A 22,292-nucleotide genomic window follows, 5' to 3' on the forward strand; every position below is an offset into this window, starting at 1 on the left:
GCGCTAGGGTTAACTGGCTCCAGATTTTCAGGACAAATTGATCCAGTCCTGGTTTTATCCCATTGCATGCACAAACTTGTAATTTTGTTTTCCTGCAATGGGATAAAACTAGGACTGTGTCAACAGTCCTGAAAATCTAGAGCCTACTGACAACCCTACTGACAGATAGGCCCGGCACAACCACATGTGCATACCATACATTTGTATGGGGTGGCACACCCGGGGCAAGGCGGGACGGCAGCAGAGGAGAGGCCATGGGGCTGCCGGCAGAACCTAACTCGCTGGCGGCCGAAGAAGGAGAGAGGCTGCAGGCCACCGGCTAAAGGAGAGACCCATCTTCTGTTTGCATGCATGCGCATATGTCCACGCATAGCTTCCACTCTCCCCCAAGATGTTTTGAAATATTTTATTGGTGTTTGGGAAATTTGATATTCTATTCATTAACTGGTTTGAAATATTATTTTTATGAATATGATTTTACTATTATAATCGGTTTTATATTTCTTGATTTTATTATTTACTGTTTTATGAAGAATGGAACTTTCTCTGTTTTCCATTGTTGCTCTGCATATTGAGGCTGGCTTGTTGTGGGTTCCAGTTCAGTTCTTCTCAGTACATTTCTGTTGATACGTTCTGATCTCTTTATTCTGTATTTGGGCAGGGTCTCTCTGGGTTCTGCATGTGACCAGGGTGAGGTATTTTGCTGGCATGTAATTTCTGTGAAGGGATCTATAGCAGCTTGGTTTCCTAAGAAGAATTTTATTGGTGTTCTAGGGCCTGGTGAAATATGTGCAGTTTGCCTTTTCATAGATAAGGTTGTTAGGGTTGTTTTGGTATGGGAGGTTTAATATACTGTAATGGTAATTCCATTTACCTGTGGCTTTCTGTGGGCCAAGCCCACACCCAGCACGCATTACAAAAAATTTAATTCCATAGCACTTCCAAGTGATTTTTTTGGAGAGTTTTCTGGTTCGCACCAGAGGAGTATATGTAAATATAATATGCATGTTGTGATATTTTTGCTTCCGAAGACTGTACATTTGAATGCTCTTTTTCATGTAAAATGTGTTACAAATGCATAATTTAATTGTATGTGTCTGTAAGTGTAAAGGGTGTGGAAGGGGTGTGTGTGGCATGTGAAAGATTGTAAAGCTTGCCTAGGGTTCCCTATACTCTTCCCTATGCATGGGTTCTGGAGAGGCAGGGTGTCAAGTTTTTAAAAAATACAGATCGCAGGACGGAGCTGGGCTTTATATGATAGGCCCGGGACAGGCACTGAATGAATCCGGCGGGAGGGGGGGCAGCAAAAAAGCTAGCGCCGGCCCTGCTGACAGATGATGATGTGGGGGAGGGGAGGTTGAAGCTCTTTAGTACCGTGGATTCTGGTTCGGTGGTTGTTGGTGTGCGAGAACTCGCCCAACCCCTGCTCCGTGACGTTTGACAAACGGCGACTCTCCTGGTCCTCCAATTGGGCGGCTGCTGTTAACGGGCTGGCAAGACTGAGCTACGCAACTGCGTTTCTCTCGGCAGCTCCGACTGGCTGAACGGCCAGAGAAGGTGGGCGGAGCCTCCACCGCTGCTGTTGCTGGGGAGGCGGTTGAAAGGGCCGCGTACAGTGAGTTGTTGGGTTCTTTTCATGGCTTCTCTCGCCGCCGCGTTACCGTTGTGCTGAATGCATGACCCGCGAGCTCGCTGCTGCTGCTAACTGATGAGGGCCTGGGCTCAAAAGCTGGATCCGGGAGAGTTCCCCAGGCCCCTGAGCGCCTCACCTCTCTCCTCTCTTGCAGGTGTGCTGCTGGCGGCATGGAGCAGAGGGCCTTCCCGAACCCGTACGCGGACTCCTCGGGCCCGCTGGCCTCCTCGACCGGCCACTTTGACTCTACGGGGAGGGTGAGTTAGGGGGGACAGGGATGCAAAGAACTGGCTAGGAGGAGTTTTTAGGTCATACTGAGGTGTCACTAATGAGTAGCATAAGCCCTAGCGCGCTTTGAGGGAGGACAGAAGCGACTTTTCAATTTACCTCCTTGATCCATGATTAAAGATTTAAAAAATTTAGGGTTGATGAGTGCCCGTTTCTTCGTTTCAGGACTTTTTTTTTTCCATCTAATATAATGACTGGGCCTCGGGTTCATTGATCAGAAACCACCAATATGTATGTAGTTTTCTATGAAACGAAATATCCAAATTGTTTCATCGACCGTCTGTGCAAAAATAATTCATGAGTGTTCACTGTTGCTGTCTTGAAAACCAGGCTTGCTGGCACATAAGGACAGGTATTAGGGACCACAACTGTGTGAGTACTAGTAGCCAAATAGTTTGAAGATGACCCGAATTTTCAAGTCTTAGTTCAAGGCATTTTATGCTGAAAACTACCAGAATGGTTAAAAAAAAACTTAGGACTAGCTTGCGAGTTTTTATTGTCTGGTTGCTGTAGTAGTGATTGAGTGAATGGAGGACTGTATATAGTAGGTGTATACGATCTCATACTTTGGGGCCCATGCAATACAGTGCGCTCAGCTGTTTAACCTGCAGGTGGAAGTGGGTTGTGTAGGTGCAATAAGGGGATTAGCACCTCCACAATGCGTGTGCAATGTGTGGCGAAACTAATAGCGCTCATCACATGCAAATGCGTGTTGATGACACTATTAAATACTCACCTGAAATGCAAAAAAAAAAAAAAGTGCATCCAAATCGCAGTTTTGGGCTCAGAAATGAACGCCTAGAGCAGGCGTTAATTTCTGAACACTCAAAAAGTTGTAGAGAAAAGCAGAAAATACTGCTTTTCTGTACATCCTCCTACTTAAATATTGCAACAATATTAAGTAGGAGGAACTAAAGAATAAAAAAATTTTTTAAAGAAAAGTGTGGGCAGTCAGGTTCAGGAAATGAATGCTCAATTAACAGGTGTCAGTTTCCCAAACCTATGGCTGTGCGCCAATTAGGAAAACAGACTCCAATAAATTCAGCGTCCATTTTCTTAACCATTAGACAGCCACTGATAGCTGACCGCTTGCGAGCACCAGTTATCAAGGAGGCGCTAGGAGCATGCAATCGATCCTAGCGCCTCCTTGACAACGCAACCCCTATTTTAAATATTGCATGGCACCCCCAGGAGAGGTGTCTGGGGGCATGTTAGGAAAGTGGGCGCTGAATAATCAGCACCTGCTTTCAGCACTTTTTTTTTTTTTGCATCGGCTCCTTTATTAGGCCAAGGACCAGGCCTTGCTAGTGAATAGCAGCATAGCTACACTGGACAGGGAGAACCTGCAATTAATACAGAGCTGACAAGTCACCAGACGACTTGGTAGTTCTGTTTCAGACTTAAAGGCCTATTCAATATAAAGTGCGGGAGAGCCTGCACTCTGTGTTGAGCGCTGTCCCGACGCATACCCAGGCATCTCTCCTCTACATGATTGATTCTCTATTTAAATTAGGGCCCATGCTATTAAGGAGTCACTAGGGACAATAGCGCGTCCCTAGTGCCTCATTAGCGGAAGAGGCGGCTGTCTGAGGGTCCAACAACCGATGCTTAATTTTACTGGTGTCAGTTGTCGAACCCGCTGACAGCCACGGATTTGGAAATCGGACACCGGTAAAATTGTGTGGCCATTTTCGGACCGGCGGACAGACTTTTTTTTTTTTTTTTTTTTAATTTTTTTATTTTGGGACCTCCAATTTAATGTCACTATGATATTAAGTCGGAGGGTGTACAGAAAAAGTTTTTTCTGCTTCTCTGTACACTTTCCTGGTGCTGTCTATGATTAATGTCTGCCTCTGGGCAGGTGTTAATTTCTGAGAGTAAAATGTGCGGCTTGGCCGTACATTTTACTTTCAGTATCCCGGGCGACTAACTAATAGGCTCATCAACATGCATTTGCATGTGATGAGCGCTATTAGTTTTTGTGAGTTTGGCTGCGCGTTTTCAAGGCGTTATTACCCCTTACAGTGTAAGGGGTAATAGATGTGCGGTCAAACGGGTGCTAAATGGTGCACTCAGCCGAGCGCACCGTACTGAATCGGCCTGTTAATGCATAGTAGTATTTTGTAGTCCTGCTGCTTCTATTGGATATTGATGCTACAAGTACCAAAATGCATCCAGAGAGGTGTGTCAGATGGCCAAGACTGACCTAAATTCTCCCTCCTGAAACTGGGTCATGAAATTTCACTAGTTCTGTTGTATCTGCCTGCTGAATCTTTATATTTTTTGGAAGCACTAGAAAGAGTGCATACATTTTATCCTAAAGTATTAAAAAAAACAGGACAAAAAGAAAAATCTAGAAAATCCCATTTAGGGTGGAACACATGAAGGAATATAGATCATACTGATTTGTTTTGTTATCAGTACTGAAAGAGTGTAAGGAATGTATGATTGAATTTAGATTTTGGATAATGCAGTGAAAGCCGTGCTGGCTGAAGGAGTAAAAGGAATCTATTTCTTTTTTTTTTTAAGTGAAAGATTTAATTGATATGGTATCTCTGGCCTGGTATCCATAGTATGTTAGGCCTCAGCAGTTAGCTGAGTCCTCAAAGTATTTGTTTTAATATCCACAGCTGACAGCAGAGTTCAGGCAGCATCTGAATAGTAAGATCAATGAACTGCTGCAACGCATGGAGAAAGGCCTGAAGTCTGCTGAACCTGGGGACTGCACTGTCTACACTGGCTGGACAGGTAGGAAGACTGTTCTGTTGCTCTATCTGAACAGTCCTCCTTTACGGATAACTGCTGATTATCACAGTTTATGACTGATGGAAGAGTCGCAACTGGGATTTCCAGCCCTGTGTTATCAAGTGTGGTAAATCCTGAGTGACCAAAATGTAACTGCTGGCCCTCACAACTGTACCAGAGCAGGGGAGGCCACAGCAAAGGCTGGAGGGAGAAGAGAAAGATGTAAATAAAAGCTGAAGGAAAATTAAAGCAAATGAATGAAAGAAAAACAAATAGCAACCCCCTTACAAAAGTAACTACACTTAAAAATGGACAAAAAAGTAAATATTTGTAAAAAAGGCCACCAAATAAATTATAAGCAAAAATAGTTACCCAAGTTTTCTAAATATTTTCTACTTTACTCCTATTATTAGTTTGATGGAATTCTGAACATGATTGTCACCTGACCAGGTCAACTTTCACAGGCAAAGCCAGATCTGGTTTTGCCCCATTGTAGCTTTGGTCTTGCATTTGTGGGATTTTGTGGGGGTTGGTTTTTTTTTTTTTTGCTTGGTAGTCCCTCCTTTCTCTTTTTTTTTTTTTTTTTCTTCACACTGTTGGAACAGGTGCTGGAATCCTGATTTCATGAGCCTTTATATATATATATAAAAACCAAAAATCTTCCCACTGTTTCTAGTCTTGAGTCTGAGGGTCATACGCCAGGACCCCTTCTGAAACCCTGTATCATGGGATCTAAAACTGGCCACCGGGTGTCACCCTTTTTAATGTCCAAAATTTCATCTCCATACTGCCTGGTGAGCTTCCCACTAGGCAGGGTTGGCAACTGTCTGTAGGCAGCCACTCCACAGGAGGTGGCTGTTAAGCCTGCGTCAGTGCCATTGCTGCTGTGCCAACATATAAACTCTGGCAGTACTGCTGTATCATTGCAGGGGGACACACTCAACCCCTCTGGACCAGCCATGACTTCAGAGGGGGATTTGCTGGCCTCTGGCTGGAGGGGACAGCTGGCTGTCCATGCCAAAGTAGTCAGGGTAAATCTGCTGCTGCACACATGACTGTGAATGCTTCCTTGTGTTGCAAGGAAGCATTCACAGTCATGATCTGGGTTGCAAAAGACTTGATTCAGGAATTGAGGGACCCTCGGCATAGCAGCTTGCAATGCTGCCAGCAGGCCGACCCTGGGCTTGTAATTTCAGTTTGCCCACAGATAAGCAGGGTGAATTAGCCATGACAACTGGGGATGTTCCTCCGGTCCTCTAAGTGGCAGAGCTCCAAAGAGCACACAGAGTTCAGCTCTGTGTGCCTGCCTGTGCATATCACCAGCTGGTTCCCAGCTTGCCTCAGTCTTGTTCTTCCACAGCAGAGCTCTGTATCTCTCAGAATATCCCCAGAATGTCTACTCCACTATCTCCACTCCTTGTATCAAGCGGGTCTGGCGATAGCGCTTACATGCACTCTAACTGATGCTATCGCAGCCTACCGCCTTCCACAGGATGGTGCTCCAGTGTCGTGCCACCCGCTGGTATCCAGATTTATGAAGAGTGTTCTCCAGTTGCGCCCGCCAGTAAAGAAGCCGCCAGTGCCGTGGGATCTAAATCTGGTCTTGGAGCAATTGATGCTGCCACCCTTCGAAACCATGGATAGCAGCCACATCGGATACCTCTCATGGAAGGTCCTTTTTCTAGTGGCACTCACCTCAGCAAGGAGAGTCAGTGAACTCCAGACATTGGTACCTGGAGTTCTATCACAACAAAGTGATGCTGAGGACCCACCTGTCATTTCTTCGTAATATGGTGTCTGCTTTTCACTGTAATCAGACAATCACGTTGCTGACCTTCTTCCCGAATCCACATCAGTCGGAGTCAGAGAAATGACTTCATACATTGGACTGTAAACGTGCCCTAGCATACTACAAGCGTCGAACACAATCAAATTCCAGAGCTTCACAATTGTTCGTCTCCTTCAACCCGAATGCTCCAGGGCGCCCTGTCACGAAAAGGACGCTGTCATCTTGGATCTCTCAATGCATTGAGTTTTGTTAGAATAGGAGAGCGGAAACTTTAGCTGCCATACCAAAGGCTCACCAGGTCAGGGAAATGACAGCTTCGATGGCACACCTAAGAGACGTGTCCATTCCGGATATCTACAAAGCCGCCATGTGGCCGTCGCTTCACACCTTCACGTTACACTACTGCCTGAACCAGCAAGAGATGCGGCGGTGGGACGAGCTATCCTACAAGCAGGTACAGCAAAAGAGACCCTCCGCAAGGGGAGGCTAGGTTGAGCCCACCCCGTCGGACCAGGATCGGACCATAGGCCACCTCCATCGCCAAGGGGTGCTCAACCGCCTAGCTTGGGACGCCCGAGTTGTCATGGCTAATTCAACCTGCTTATCTGTGGGGGGAAAAAAGCAAGTTTGCTTACTATAAACAATGTTTTCCGTGGATAGCAGGGTGAATTAGCCATGCTAACTCGCCAGCCTCCCCAGGACAGTCTCTGGACAGTAAAACTGCAAGCTTGGATATCAGACTGAGGCAAGCTGGGAACCACGTGGTGATATGCACAGGCAGGCACACAGAGCTCAACTCTGTGTGCTCTTTTGAGCTCCGCCACCTAGAGGACTGGAGGGACGTACCCAGTTGTCATGGCTAATTCACCCTGCTATCCACAGAAAACAACGTTTACGGTAAGCAAACTTGCTTTTTCTTTATGAAGAGAGACAGTGGTACAGAGCCAGGAATGATTCAGTTTGACCGGGGTCAGGTGGTAAACCTGATTCTGAATATGCTGGTAGAATGACACTCTGGATCTACTAGGCTTGTGCATTTCTGGCCAGAAATGCCTTTCTAAAAGGAAACTTCTCTCATGAGAAGCCAGAAGTAATTCCCATTTATAGCAAGTCCTTTGATTTTGGGGATGTGGACCAGAATGGAATATTCATTAGCTGAGTGGAAAAGGTTAGTTCAAGGAGATATTGGGATTATATGGAAGGGACACCATCTCACCCAGGGAGTGTGTAATCCCCTCATTCTTTTATGCTTTTATGTTTAATTTAGAGTGAGCACCCATCTTGCATTTGGAAAGATGGTTTCTTACTTTGGTTATAATTACCATTTTTCTATTTTATCTAGCAAAATTTCTTAGCACTTTGTACCTGTGTTTGGGGAAAAAATAATCCCAAATACAGGAACACAATTCTATATTTCTCTTAGGAGTATCAAGCCAGGAAAATGATATTGGAGTCATCATTGACAGTACATTGAAATCCTCGGCTTGATGTACTGCGGCATTCAAAAAAGCAAGCAGGATGCAAGGAGTTGTTTGGAAAGGAATAGAGAGTATTATCAGGACTCTATAAATCTATGGTATGAATGCATTTTAAAGTATTGTGTGCAGGTCTGGTTGTCCTGTCTCAGAAAAGATATAGGGAAATTAGAAAACATATAAAGGGCAAAAGAAATGGTAAAGGAGATGAAATGGCTTCCTTTATGAAGAAAGGCTAAACAGGGTAGGGCATTTCAACTCTGAGTAAAGGAAACTGAAGAGGGCTATGATAGCAGTTTATAAAATCCATGAGTGAGGAGGAACAAGTAAATGTGGGGAATGGTTATTTTACTCGGTGTTTGGGCAGGTCAATCCACATGAGTGGGTTATGCACCTCTGCCAACAGATAGAGACTGAGCAAAAGCTGTCGTCGTCATGGCTATATAGTCCTGCCCCAACATCAAACCCCCAAGTATTCTCCGTCTCAAGCAGATAATAGACATGCATTTCCATTCGGGGATTGCCTGTTGTGGCAGGGAGCTGTCCTTCACAAAGATCCGACTCGATTTTGTCTTTTGCTATGGCCCTTGAAGCGAGGATACTCTGAGGCGGTGATTTCCACCTTACTGAGAGCTAGGAAGTTCTCCACTTCCTTGGCCTGTGTGCGTATTTGGAGAGTGCATGACGCCTGGTGTGAGGATAGAGGTACTCTTCCTTCCTTGGTCAAGATTCTATTCATTTGGAATTTTTGCAGAATGGCTTGAATAAAGGCTTGACTCTTATTTCCTTAAGGGTGCAAGTACCAGCTCTTGTCTGTTTCAGGGGTCAGGTAAATGGTGGTTTCTTGTCTGCTCATTCTGGTGTGGCTGTTTTCTGAAAGGAGTGAACCATCTTCATCCTCCCTTGCGGTTTCCGGTGCCCCTTTGGAGTCTTAATTGGTATCGATTTCTAGAGATGAGCTTCATTTTTCTGGCTAGGGTCGGGTTTCAGTTCGGGCACTTTGTGGGAAAACTTGCCAAAAGTCCCTGGTGGTCCAGCGGGGGTCCTGGAGCGATCTCCTGCATTCGGGCCATCGGCTGCCAGTATTCAAAATGGCACTGATGGCCCTTTGCCCTTACGATGTCACAGGGGCTACCGGTGCCATTGGTCGGCCCCTGTCACATGGTAGGAGCACAAGATGGCGCTGGCTGTCCATTGCTCCTACCATGTGACAGGGGCCGACCAATGGCACCGGTAGCTCCTGTGACATCATAAGGGCAAAGAGCCATCGGCGCCATTTTGATTCGTAGCAGGCCCGACGGCCCGGAGGGAGAGATCGCTCTCAGGGCCCCACTGGACCACCAGGGCTTTTAGTAAATTTTGGGGAGGGATTAGGATGGGGGGGGGGGGGCTGTAATACAGTAAATGTGAAGGGTTTGGGGTGTGGTGTTTTTTTTTTTATTTAAAAAAAAAAAAAAAAGTCCCCCCCCCCCCCCCCGCACTAACCAGAAAAATGAATTTTCCCCCGAAGTTCGGGGAAAATCTATTTCGTGGTTCGCATACCCTGAACCACGACTAATTAGGCAATTTCGTTGCAATTGCCTAATTTGTGATAAACGAATGCACATCTCTATTGATTTCTTGGCAGGCCCTGCTTTTTACACCACTGCATACCCTGTTCTTGAAAACAGTATTCCTTGTGGCCATTTGCTCTGAGCGGAGGGTTTCAAATTCCAGATCTTGTCTTGCTGTGAACCAGTTCTCTCAGGTGACTCCAGGAGCAGTATAGCTGCCTACTGTTCGTTCCTTTTTACCGAAGATGGTCACTGAGTTTCTCTTGAATCAGTCCATCTCCCTGCCTTCTCTGGAGAGAGAGAGAGATGTGGAGTATCATCTGTTGCGACCCTTGGATGTCAAGAGACACATTGTCAGGTATCTGGAGGTTTTTAAGCCTTTCCAGAAGTCAGATTGCCTGTTTGTTCTTCATGGCGGTACTAGACAGGGAAAGATAGCCTCGTGGGCTATAGTAGCTCGCTGGATTAAGGAGGTAGTCATGGCTGCATACGTGGATGCTGGGAAGCCGTTCCCTGGTCAGATTAGGGCTCATGCCATTAGGGCTCAAACAGTGTCATGGGCAGAAGTTAGATTGTCCCCTGTCGACATTTGCCGAGCTGCGACGGGGCCCTCCTTACACACTTTTCCAGGTATTATCGTCTGGATGTGCAGGCCCGGGAGGATGCGGCCTTTACATGTGCAGTTTTGACTGGACCGTGGGCAGCCTCCTGCCCTATTGGAGAGTAGCTTGGGTACATCCCACTTGTTCTGGATTCATCTGACTGCATGCTAAGAAATGAGAAATTACTACCTACCTGATAACTTCCTTTTCTTTAGGACGGTCAGATGAATCTAGCTTCCCTCCCATGTCTGCCGAATGTTTTCATTATGGTCCTCTTGTGTGACTACATGCTACAGAGATTACTGGTAAGTGTTAATCCAGTCCCTAGACTAATGTTTATACATTCTTGTCTGCACTCAGAATTGATGGTTGGCTGAGTATTGAAATGGTTACTTGTTTTTAATCAATATTTTTGCTAGTTTGTCCACAATTGCTCTTGAAGACATTACTGGCAGGCTAATGTCACTGCAGGGGTATATGTACTGTCCCACAAAACAAAAAGGTAGGCGAGCTATAAAGCTCATAAGTCCAGCTTTATTTTATTATGTTATTACTTTCCAATTAAAAAAAACTTTGCCTGAACCCTGGGAACTCCAACTTCTTTTAGTTTTTTCCCTTTGATAAAAAAAAAATAAAAAAGGAAAAAAACTAAACTAAAAAGTTGGAGTTCCTGGGGTTCGGGCAAAGTTTTTTTTTTTTTTTTTTTTTTAAATTGGAAAGTAATAACATAAAATAAAGCTGGACTTATGAGTAAATGCAGGATGTGAATTATACATTCTGTGTTCTTGGAGGTCCCACAAAAAGAAAAAAAGAACAAAAAGTGTTGTAACAATTTAGGTATGACTAATTCAGATACTACTGGGTGACCTGTGTTTGTTGGTGGATTGCTCGTATAAATCCCCAGATTACATTACATATTGGGCTTAGAGTTGTTGCTGAGTTAATTTAACACATGAAAGTTTTATCTGATTATGTATGTATGAATGGAAAGTTCAGCAGCTTCAGGGTTGTGGTACACGTTATGTGACTTTTTATATAATTTTTTCAGGCATTGCTTTGCTCTACCTGCACCTCTTCAATGTATATGGAGATGGCTCCTATCTGCAACACGCACAGTCATATGTCACTAAGAGTCTCAACTGCCTGACCAAGCGCTGGATCACATTCTTGTGTGGAGATGCTGGGCCCCTCTCTGTGGCAGCTGTGGTGTATCACAAGCTGGGAAGAGAAAAGGATGCTGAGGAGTATATCAGGCGGTGAGGGGTTAAGTATTGGGCTTTTTTTTTTTTTATGTGTGTGGGGGTGGGATTGGTTGCTTGGGGGGTTCTTTTAAACACTATCCAATGTTAAACACTGAGATATTATGTGAGACTGTTTTGCCTGGCTGTTAACACACCAGGGCAGTATTGTGTGTCACAAAATCAAAGTCCATGTGGAAAGTGTTGCACTGGACAGGTAAAGCATAGACTAGAGTACCCTCTTGCTATTAATAATAAAAACATTTATTACAAAATCCAAATTTGGTTTCATATGTTTGCGTATTTGTGTGTTTCCAGCCTGTGCCAGCTCCACCCATCTGTTGTGAAGCTCGATTCCCGACTCCCTGATGAGCTGCTATATGGGCGCCTGGGCTATCTCTACTCGCTGCTCTTTATCAACAAGCATTTTGGAGGGGAAAAGATTCCACAAACTTATATTCAGCAGGTACAGTTTCTAATTAATAGGCTTGGCAAATCAGTATATACAAAAATCTTTTGTCTACCATTGTATTCCTGAGAAATGAATTTTGCCAAGACTAAGCAAAATTGGTTGACTCCTGTTTTTGTAATGTTTGTTTTATTTTTACTTATTTAAAATCTTTTATATACCGTCGTTTAGTAATGTACCATCACAACGGTTTACATAGAGGCACATATATTTTGTTTGGTTAAAAAATGTATCAATGAAAGTGCCATTATAGTGTCAGTACATGCTTATATAATATAAGTTATAAGATAGGTGACATGGATCTAGTCCATCCATATGATTGATAGGTAAATCATACAAGAATGTGCTTAAACTGAAGTTCTCTAACATTATCATTTGAGTATATAAGAAGATAAAAGAATAGAATGTGCGACCATGTATCTCGGTAACCTTGTTCTGTGTTTCTTATTCTCCGTTCTCACTGTAAAATGCTTTTCTGAATAGCCATGTTTTTAAGCTTTTTTTTTTGAATAGTTTTAGATCCCTCTGTAATCTTGTTTCTAGTGACAATATGTTCCATAATGTTGGACCAGCCAAGGATAATGCTCGCTCTCTAACTTGTGTTAGTTTTGCTGTCTTTACTGAGGGGATGGTTAGTAGAGCTTAATTGGCTGATTTCAGGTTTCTCTGGGGTACGTGTAAGTGAAGCATTGTGTTTAACCAGTCAGCTTTTTCTTCATTGATTAGTTTGTGAATTATGCATAGTGTTTTATATTGCACTCTCTGCTCTATTGGTAACCAGTGTTTGAGTGATGTGATCTCTTTGCTCTTGCCAGTGAGTATTCTGGCAGCAGAGTTCTGTAGGACTTGTAGTGGTCTTATTGTTGAGTACGGTAATCCAAGAAATAGTGTGTTACAGTAGTCTGTACTAGTGAAAATCAGTGCTTGAAGAACTGTCCTAAAGTGTTTTTTGGTTAGTAGCGGTTTTAGCCTCCTGAGGACCATAGGTTTGGCGTAGCCTTCTCTAACTTTGTGATATGTGTTGTTTAAGGCTAATTTCCATGTCAATTATTACTCCTAGGTTTCGAGCTTTCTGGGCTAGATCCACTTGCTGATCATTTTTAAGTTTGGGGTTTTGAATCAGTTCCATGTTTTTCTGTTCTAGGTGTATAAACTCCGTTTTTTCAATGTTTATTACTAGCTCCATTTGACTTAGTAATTGTTTGATTATATCAAGGTACATCATTGCTAGGTTTAGCGTTTTATCAATTGCTTCGTCTATGGGTAGAATTATTTGAATGTCTGCGTATATGTAGTGTGTGATACCAGCTGGGGGTCACGTAACTAGTTAGCATGGAGGAGTCTCGTTCGTTATCGGAATTAACCAGACAAATTGCTCCACCAACTAAGAACGGCCATGCACCACCACCCACAAAGAACAATAATATTTTCACTCAATAACTATTTTTTCTCTTATTATATTTTCAGCGAAAACCTCCAAATATTTGTCTATGAAAGGTAGACTATCGTAACACCCCATGGATACTGAACTTTTTGTATTTTCAGTGTTTTCGCTGCTGACTGGTCATAAATAACCATCAGTCCAATATCCATTAAAACAATTTTTTCAAGATTTTTTAAATGCTTATAAAAATCAAGCATATGTCCATCATACGAGGCTTCTAAAAAAACCTAAAAAGTCATGGGATAGGAGGCGATGTCCTTTCGTGGATAAAGGACAAACTGGTTAAAAGACAGGAAACAGAGAATAGGATTAAATGCTCAATTTTCTCACTGGAAAAAGGTAACAAAGTAGAAAGCACCAATCCAATAACAGATCCCTAAGGCTCTCTACTGTTTTTTTTACCTTTTTCCAGTGAGAAAATTGAGCATTTATTTATTTATTTATATATATATTCATATATTCATATATATATATATATATATATATATATATTATATATAATATGAGATCTGGAAAGGGATATGAGTGAGGTAATCAGATTTGTAGATGATACAAAATTATTCAGAATAGTTAAATCACATGTGGATTGTGATAAATTGCAGAAGACTGAACATTTGGGCGTCCAAATGGTAGATGAAATTTAATGTGGACAAGTGCAAGGTGATGCATATAGGGAAAAATAACCCATGCTATAATTACACAATGTTAGGTTCCATATTAGGAGCTACCACCCAGGAAAAAGATCTAGACAACACATTGAAATCGACAGCTCGGTGTGCTATGGCAATCAAAAAAGCAAACAACGTTAGGAGTTATTAGGAAGAGAATGGTGAATAAAACGGAGAATTTCATAATGCCTCTATATCACTCCATGGTGAGACCGCGCCTTGAGTACAATGTACAGTCCTGGTCGCCACATCTCAAAAAAGATATAGTTGCGCTGGAGAGGGTACAGAGAAGGATGACCAAAATGATAAAGGAGATGGAATGGCTCCTTTGTGAGGAAAGGTTAAAGAGATGTTAGGGCTGTTCAGCATGGAGAAGAGATATTTGAGGGGGGATATGATAGAGGTTTTTAAAATCATAAAAGGTCTGGAATGGGTAATTGTGAATCAGTTATTTACTCTTTCTGATTATAGAGTGCCCCCTAGTTCTTCTATTAAGTTAGCAAGTAGCACATTTTAAAACTAATCTGAGAGAATTCTTTTTCACTCAATGCACAGTTAAGCTCTGGAATTTGTTTCCGGAAGATGTGGTTAGGACAGATAGTGTAACTGGATTTAAAAAAGGTTTGGATAAGTTCTTGGAGAAGCAGTCTGTTAACTCTTACTAATCTAGTTGATTTTAGGGAATAGCTGCTGGCATTAGTAGCATGGGATCTGCTTAATGTTTTGTTACTTGCCAGGTACTTGTAACCTGGATTAGCCACTGTTGGAAACAGGATGCTGGACTTGATGGATCCTCGGTCTGACCCAGTATGGCAACTTTTTATGCTGTTATGAGAGATGTGTAAATACCTCCAAGGTTTCTATTCATTGGAGGCAAGCCTCTTTTCAACAGAAATGAGGCTTTAGAACAAGGCGTCAAGGGATGAGGGTGAAATGGGTTACACTTGGGAGTAATCTTAGGAAGTACTTTACATCGAGGGTAGTGGGGCCTCCTAGTAGAAATGGTGGAAAGAAAAATAGTATCTGAATTTAAGAGAGCATGGGATAAACACGGGGAATCACTGAAGGAGTGATGGGAGTTGCAAAGCTAAATTAATTGGGCAGATTAGATAGGTCGTATGTTCTTTTTCTGCCATTGCATTTCTATGTTTAAGTTGGAGAAGGGGTGTCAGTTTAGAAACAAAGCTCTGCATTATTGTAACTCGAAATGTCTTGATAGAAGTAGACATGACTTATCACACCCACGAAGTAATATTTAATATGAAACTGTTACAGTATTTGGCACCTGTTTAGTTAATATCATTTAACACAATTAAGCAACATGAAATTATGTGCCTTATTGTGAACCGTTGTGACGGCATCTAGCTTGACGGTATAGAAAAGATTTTAAATAAATAAATGAATTGCCTTTTGTAAAATGTAAAACTGAATTGTGATCAAGTACATTTAAAATGAGGCTTTGAGTTGTCTGTCTTCAGTCCTCTTGCTTCTATGTGAAGCATTATATAGACTGATTTTGCTCTGTAAATCAGTTCTGTAAGCCACAACAACCAATTTTTAAAGAAGGGCATTACTAGACAGGTAATATATATTGAATCGTTACAGCTACTATAATGTGTTTAAACTGCATCATTAATGAAAAATTTTGTGCAACAGCTGATCCAAAAGCAAGGTTTCTATTCCAGTCTTTTGAACTTGCCCCTGGAGTTTATTATAAGTAACATCAATCAGTATAGTGGCAGAATTCATTTGATATGAAGTTTATTGTACCATCATTCTGTTTGCAGGTCTGCGATACCATACTGGCATCAGGGGTGAACCTAGCAAAGAAGAGAAACTTTACAAACAGAAGCCCACTGATGTATGAGTGGTATCAAGAATACTATGTAGGCCCAGCCCATGGATTGGCAGGGATTTACTACTTTCTAATGCAGGTGAGATAAATTGGAAGACTTAGGGAAGGGTCTGTCTAAGCTGGAAGCAGAAATACATGTCACTTTTTCTCCTTCATATATAAAATTCTAAATACCTGTTAAAACAATGAAAACCTAAATTGAGATTTAGCAAAGTTTCATTTATTTATATACCAAACTGGAGTTGCCATATTAAAATAAAACAAAAATTGTTTTCCTGTACTTATCCTAAGTTCAAATTCTTTGCATTCCTTTGGCACTTGACATTGATATATTTAGAGTGCAGCATTTTGCTCCAAATCTTTGTGATTTATTTATATACCACCATATCAGGAACAGTCAACCTAGAGTGACATAATAAACACAAAAATAAATACAATAATAAATATAACAACAAATCACTCCTGTGGTTACCGTTCTAACCTGTTAAAATCCTAGCCATTGCCTTTAACCATCATTCCAGTACTTACTTAGATCAGTCCAGACTCCTGGGTTTGGACCCCTGCTAGCAGATTGAAACAGTTTTATTGACAATGCTCTATAACCTAGTGTGTCGCCTGCAGTCCCTCAGTATTTTTCTGTCTCTGCCAGATGGTGCAAAACCTGCAGTCTGAGAGAAATAAAAAAAAAAAAAAAGTAGATTTTCAAAATAAAAGAGAAGCGAGAGAAGGATAATTTCAAGTGGAGTTCTACCTGGGAGTTATTAAGTACTGGTGGGGCTATCCTGCCTGGTCGAGGCAGACAAGCAGGGGGTTGGTGACCCTTTTTAGCTTGGTCCAGAGAACCAAGGGGTAGACAACTGGTGGTCCAGATTTCTGTCCACACAAGACAGGTTGTGACTTGCTGGCAATCCTGTTCACTCCATGAAGTAAATGGGGAATTTGTTAATTTGGCTTGTTTTGTAAAGTTGCTGTAAAAAAAAAAAGGGCTCTTTTTTTTTTTTATTGGTTGGGGAGTCGCTGCAAAGCTCAGGAATCTAGGGCTGGTGACAGGGTATTTGCAGAGCAGCAGACATGCCTCTCAGAGAGGAAAACTCGTGATACTGAAACTTTTAAGGCCGAGGGAAGCTAGCGACACTAACCGTGCGGTCAGTGTTATTCCATGTGCTAAAGTATGTCGAGTCTGTAGGGGGGGGGGGGGGGGGGGGCGTCATGTTCGTGGCTGAACTGGCAAAATCTCTGCACCGGGTGTGCCTTTGGGAAAGACGCGTCGACAAGGCTTTCCCCATATGATCGCTCTGTATCTTCGGTGCAACATGCTAGGCCTGCTCCCGGGGCCTCTCTTCCCAGCACAAGTGTGACCGCGGACATTTTGGATGCTACCACGTAGTCCCCTGCGGCCTTAGGAGAGCCTGATGCTGCTCCACTATGCCCGTCCCTGGCTGGAGCAAAGGGAGGATTTCCCCCTGGATGCGAGGCCGTCTTGAGTTGGATTCTTACAGGACCGCGATTCGGATCACTCTCGGGTCTTTTCTTCAGAATTTTTTCTGATGCACAAGGCCTTTCTGGCCAGCAAAGCATCAGGGGGGTATGGTGACTCCCGACTTTGTTCCATGAGGGGATCCAAATTGCAAGAAGCGTCCAGTCCCCCTAAGCGAGAACAACTCTGTACCTCGGCATGTTTTAGGCCTGGCCTTGGGATCCGGTGATCTGAACAGTGTGACCGATGATTCTGAGGATCTGCAGGAGGCCCCAGGGGGAGGCGCTGGACTTGTTCAGGGACCCAGAGGAGATTCCTATTGCTGAAGGGGATGATCCCAAGGTGGTTTGTCTTTTGCAGAGAGGAGCTCTGGCCGTTGATTCTGCAGGTTCTCCAGGAGCTCAGAATCAAGATGATGCAGGAAGAATCTGACTTTAGAGGAAGCAGACCGGTGTTGAATGGCCTGAGGGCCGGTGAAGGCGTTGCCTTTCCTGTTCATACCCCAGGTCCATCCAGACAAGTGGGTTTATGCATCCCTATCAGCAGTTGGAGGCAGAGAACAAAACTTTGAGGTGCTGCTACATATCAGAGAGTGCCACCTGCAGTCCCTCAGTATTTCTGTCTCCAGCAGATGGTAGAGGTGCAAACCTGCAGTCTGTTAGTTAAAGTAAAATAAGATTAGTTTAGGATTAGAGCGAAGAAAAAGGACTGAAGACAGAGCTCCCAGAGGTGTTAGGCATGGCCCACAAAGGAACCTCTTATTGAGCAGGGGATTGGAAATCATTGGCCAGACTTAACCCTTCATTCCAGGAGGAGGGAAAGCCAGGGGTCCTGGTTGCCTCGCTCAGTCTTAAGTCCTCTCACCCTCAGCTATCAGCCAAGAGCAACCAGAAGCAGGGAAGTATTCTTTTTGTTACTTTTCCTTTTGTTGGTTGCCTCTCCTTTTAAGTAGTTAACAAAAAAACAAAAAAAAGCCTGAGAAGGCTCGGGCAGCTTTGCTTCCACTGGCAATCGTGGCAGTTGGGTGAGAGGAGTTTTGCCTGCCTCAGCAACAGCACCAGGGGTCTGGTAAGCGCCAGAAGGAGCGGTGACTATACATGTGGCGCTCAGACTGTTTTTGGTGCCAGCCGCGGTGGCAACAGCAGGGTGCCTTTCGCTCATTGCGGGAAAGTGTTCAGGACCTGTAGTTTGAGTTGATCACCTCTCAATAAGGCTGTCTGTGCCGCCGGAGGGGAAGAGACCTCTGTGGGAGGCACAGTGAACAAGCACTGCACCCAGTTGTCAGGTCCCATTCAGGAGACCCCAGGGGGGAGGTTGGAGGGGACTGCTGCCATTTTGACTGCACGTGGGACAACAGCTAGGGAGTTACACTCCCCTCCCCTCTGTCCCCAGTGGATTTACACTCGGGGGAGGACATGGGGGAGCCGGAGGAGGACACAGTGGACAAGGGGTCCAGTGAGTCTGAGGAGTTTTCCTCAAACTTTGTCCTTTTGCTCCTTAAGGCTTATAGGGCACAGAAGGAGGCGATAAATAAACGAGCGGACTCCCAGGATCCTAAAAGCGAATGCGTAGGCTAGGTCTGCCCGACTGTCCTTGCCTGGGATGCCCAGCTGGTATGGATTGGGAGACTTCGGACAATTCCAATGGTGAGGGTCTCCAGGAGGGCCCACGAGTTGGGCCACAAAATGATCCTTTCCTGGATGGATTATGTGGTCCACCTAAGGCTTTTTCTTTGCCGAAGAAAATGAAGAAGCTAATTGACCACGAGTGGGATTCTCCTGAGGCTGGCCTGAAGGTGGCTAGGGCCATGGTGAAGCTCTACCCCATTGCTGGAAGAGACCTTGGAACTCTGGAAGCTTCCAAAGGTGGATGCTCTGGTGTCAGGAGTGACCAAGAAGACTACCATTCTGGTGACAGGGTTGGTGGTGCTGAAGGTTGTCCAGGATCGGAAGTTGGAGACCCCTTTGAAGACTCAAAGCCGAGACTCTTTGAGGTCTGGGCTTTGAGTTTTCAAGCTGCTGTTTGTGCTAGCCTGATGCAGGTGGCTAAGTTGGAAGCAGGTGTGGCCTATGTGTAAGATGCTGGTATAATATGGTGTGGCTGTCAGCCCAAAGTATGGTTTCTGCGGTGGTGGCACAGAGACTCATGTAGTTGTGCAATTGGTTAATGGATGTGTGGTCTAAAGCAAGCTTTGTAATCTCTCCTTCAAGGGCAAGTGCCGAATGTGTGGTCTAAGTTACAGCTGTGTAATCTTCCTTTTAAGGGGAAGCTGCTGTTTGGCAAAGATCTGGAACAGTTGTTGAAAACCATGGGGGAATCCAAAGGGAATAGATCGCCAGGGGAATAGAAGGCTGTCAAGAAAACTTTTCCGCTGCATTCCTGGTTTAGGGATTTGGGGTGTTTTTCAGTCTGGCAAGATGGCCTCAAGCGCAGGGCAAAAGCAGACCTCGGGTTGGCAGCAGTACTTTTGGGGTTCCTGCTGGATTTCCAGGGATGGTGTCGGTCAGGGCATAGGAGGAGGTAAGGCTTTACAGTGAAGTCGGGCGGGTCCACTCTTTTTGTTCGAAGCAGTAGGAGGGAGACTGTCTGGCTTTTTCGAGGAGTGGCCCAGGCTCACCTCTGACCCGTGGGTTCTTGAGGCAATAAGAGAATTTTTCTCAGCTGTTACAGGATGCTTTCTTGGTGTCCCATTACATATCCCGATTCAAATGAAGGAGATAGGGGATACTCTACTTTGCTTGCAAGAGCTGGATGCTACTGTGCTAATTCCTGCTCCGGAAATGAGATCCATTTTGAATCTCCAGAAGATCAACCTGGTGCTGCGGGTGCCATGTTTCCAGATGGAGACACTGCGGATGGTCAGTGTAGTGGTATGGAAAGAATTTCTAGCTGCCCTTGATCTGATGGAAGCCTATCTGCATATCCCTATTTGGCCGGAGAACCAGAAGGTTTTGAGGTTTATGGTGCTGTGGCAGCTTTTCCAGTTTCAGGCCCTTTCCTTTGGGTTGGTCACTGCACCATTACTGTTCACACTGGTGGTGGTGGTGGCAGCATTAAGGAGGGGAAGGGATTCTGGACGCCTGACTCAGTCAAGTAAAGTCCGAAGGGGAATGTTGGCAGGCAGTGCACCGAGTGATAGAGGTGTTACAGTCACTCGGATGGGTGATAAATTTGAACTAGTCATCTGGTGCCGATCCAGCAGTTGGACTATCTGGGGGCTCAGTTCGGTACCCGGTTGTGTAGAGGGTGTGGGGTTTTTTTTTTTTGTCTTTTTTTTTTTTCAGCTCAGAGAGAATTGCAAAGATTCAAGGTCAGATGGCAGCCTCAAGAAACACCCTAGTTCCCAAGGCCTGGGATTATTTACTGGTGCTGGGTTCTATGGCATCTACACTAGATTTGATGCCGTGGAGAGGCCGCAGGTGGGCAAACATTCAGCGGGTCCTGCTGTCCCATTTGGAGTCCATTGTCGGAGAAATATCAACGGCATTTACCGCTTCAGGGGGAATCCAGATTCAGGCTTTTGTGGTGGCTGACTTGCCACAATTTGGAGAAGGGGGTGGATCTGGAGACTCTGGACTGGGTAGTGGTGACCTTGGATGCCAGCCTCAGTGTTTGGGGGGTGGGGGGGGGGGGGGTCTGTCTTGGACGGATGGCTCAAGGTCTGTGGTTGCTTACGGAAGCATTTGGCCTATCAATCGTTCGGAAATGAGGGCGGTTCGCAGGACGTTGATGTTCTTCCTCCTTGAGGACGTATGGTGAGATTTTTCTCCGACAATGCAACAACTGTAGCGAATATTAATCAGCAGGGCAGCATAAAGAGTCTCTTACTGTAGCTCAGGATGCCCAAGAACGTTTTGTCTGGTCGGAGAGGTGTTTGAAAAGAATAGTAGCTTTTGCATTTGACCAGAGTGGACAATGTGCAAGCAGACTATCTCAGCAGGCAACAACTGGGGGAATGGGAGTTGTCGATGGAGGCCTTTGACCTGATTCAGGTTCGCTGGGGAAGCCCCAGCTGGATCTGATGGATTGTCAGAGCAATGCCAGACACCACAGTTTTTAAATCACAAAAGAGAGGTCGAAGCTGAGGGTTTAGATACTCTGGTTTTCCGATGGCTGACAGGAATCCTGCAGTACACGTTTCCTCTGTGGCCGTTTATAGGTCGTGGATTGAGATGCATCGAGAAACATCCAGGTCAAGTAATACTCAGAGCTCCAGAGTTGGCCGCATTATCCGTGGTTCGCAGATCTGATTCATCTTGGATTAGACTAGTCCCTGGGTCTATCTTCTCGGGTCAGGCGTATCGCTGTTGTCTCGCAGCTTGACTTTTGTGTGGCAACGTTTAAGGTTAAAAGGTAACCCGGGGAGGTTATTGGCACTTTGCTTGAGGCCAAGAGGAGGATGACTGGGTCTTTGTGCATGGTTCCCTCGTTTTCTGCCCAAGATTGTTTGTTTGTTTGTTTCCTCGTTGCTTGTTATTCAAGCGTTATTCCCACGTTTCCGAATTGGTCGTCTGAGATGGCAGTGGTAAGGGAGTTTCATTTGTTGGATGTTCGAGTACTGTTGTGGTATCTGAAGGTAACCAGCAGTTTCCGGTGATTGGATCATCTATTTGTATTGTTTGGCAGGCCAAACACAGGATGTAAGGCTTCTAAGGGTATTATTGATCTTTGGTTAAATGAAGCTATTGTTTTGGCCTATCTTGGCAAGGGTTGGAAGGTTCAAGAGGGGTTGCAAGCACATTCTACTAGGGTGTAGGCGGCCTCTTGGGCTGAGTGTCAGTTGATATCACCACAGGAGATCTGTCGGGCGGCAAAGTGGTCTTCGTTGCATACTTTCTCTTGGTATTACTGGTTGGATGTTCAGGTGCCGGCAGAACCAAGTTTTGGTGACAGTGTGGTGAAAGCAGGTCTTTCGCATGCCTGCCTAGTTTAGGGGTGCCTTGGTACATCCCACTTGTCTGGACTGATCTGGGGTATGAACAGGAAAGGAAAATTCGTTCTTACCTGCTAATTTTCATTCCTGAAGTACCACAGATCAGTTCAGAGATCCAGCCCC

The 22,292-nt window shown here is 44.5% G+C and overlaps 1 protein-coding gene across 3 annotated transcripts in view; it reads left to right on the forward strand.

The window, feature by feature from the left end:
• LANCL1 (LanC like 1) overlaps positions 1 to 22,292 on the forward strand; it is a 67,569-nt gene that overhangs the window by 2,385 nt on the left and 42,892 nt on the right. Inside the window, exons 1-6 of one of the 3 annotated variants that reach the window (XM_029606138.1) lie at positions 1,420 to 1,557; positions 1,788 to 1,890; positions 4,552 to 4,669; positions 11,134 to 11,341; positions 11,642 to 11,789; positions 15,692 to 15,838. In XM_029606138.1, the coding sequence (XP_029461998.1) occupies positions 1,804 to 1,890; positions 4,552 to 4,669; positions 11,134 to 11,341; positions 11,642 to 11,789; positions 15,692 to 15,838 (708 nt within the window). In that variant the 5' untranslated portion in view covers positions 1,420 to 1,557; positions 1,788 to 1,803. Of the gene's footprint in view, positions 1 to 1,419; positions 1,616 to 1,787; positions 1,891 to 4,551; positions 4,670 to 11,133; positions 11,342 to 11,641; positions 11,790 to 15,691; positions 15,839 to 22,292 lie in introns of those variants that run through there. The other 2 variants (XM_029606137.1, XM_029606135.1) reach the window with 2 other exon arrangements.

This window comes from Rhinatrema bivittatum, chromosome 6, assembly GCF_901001135.1.
Source record: "Rhinatrema bivittatum chromosome 6, aRhiBiv1.1, whole genome shotgun sequence".
In the NCBI taxonomy this organism is placed as follows: domain Eukaryota; kingdom Metazoa; phylum Chordata; class Amphibia; order Gymnophiona; family Rhinatrematidae; genus Rhinatrema; species Rhinatrema bivittatum.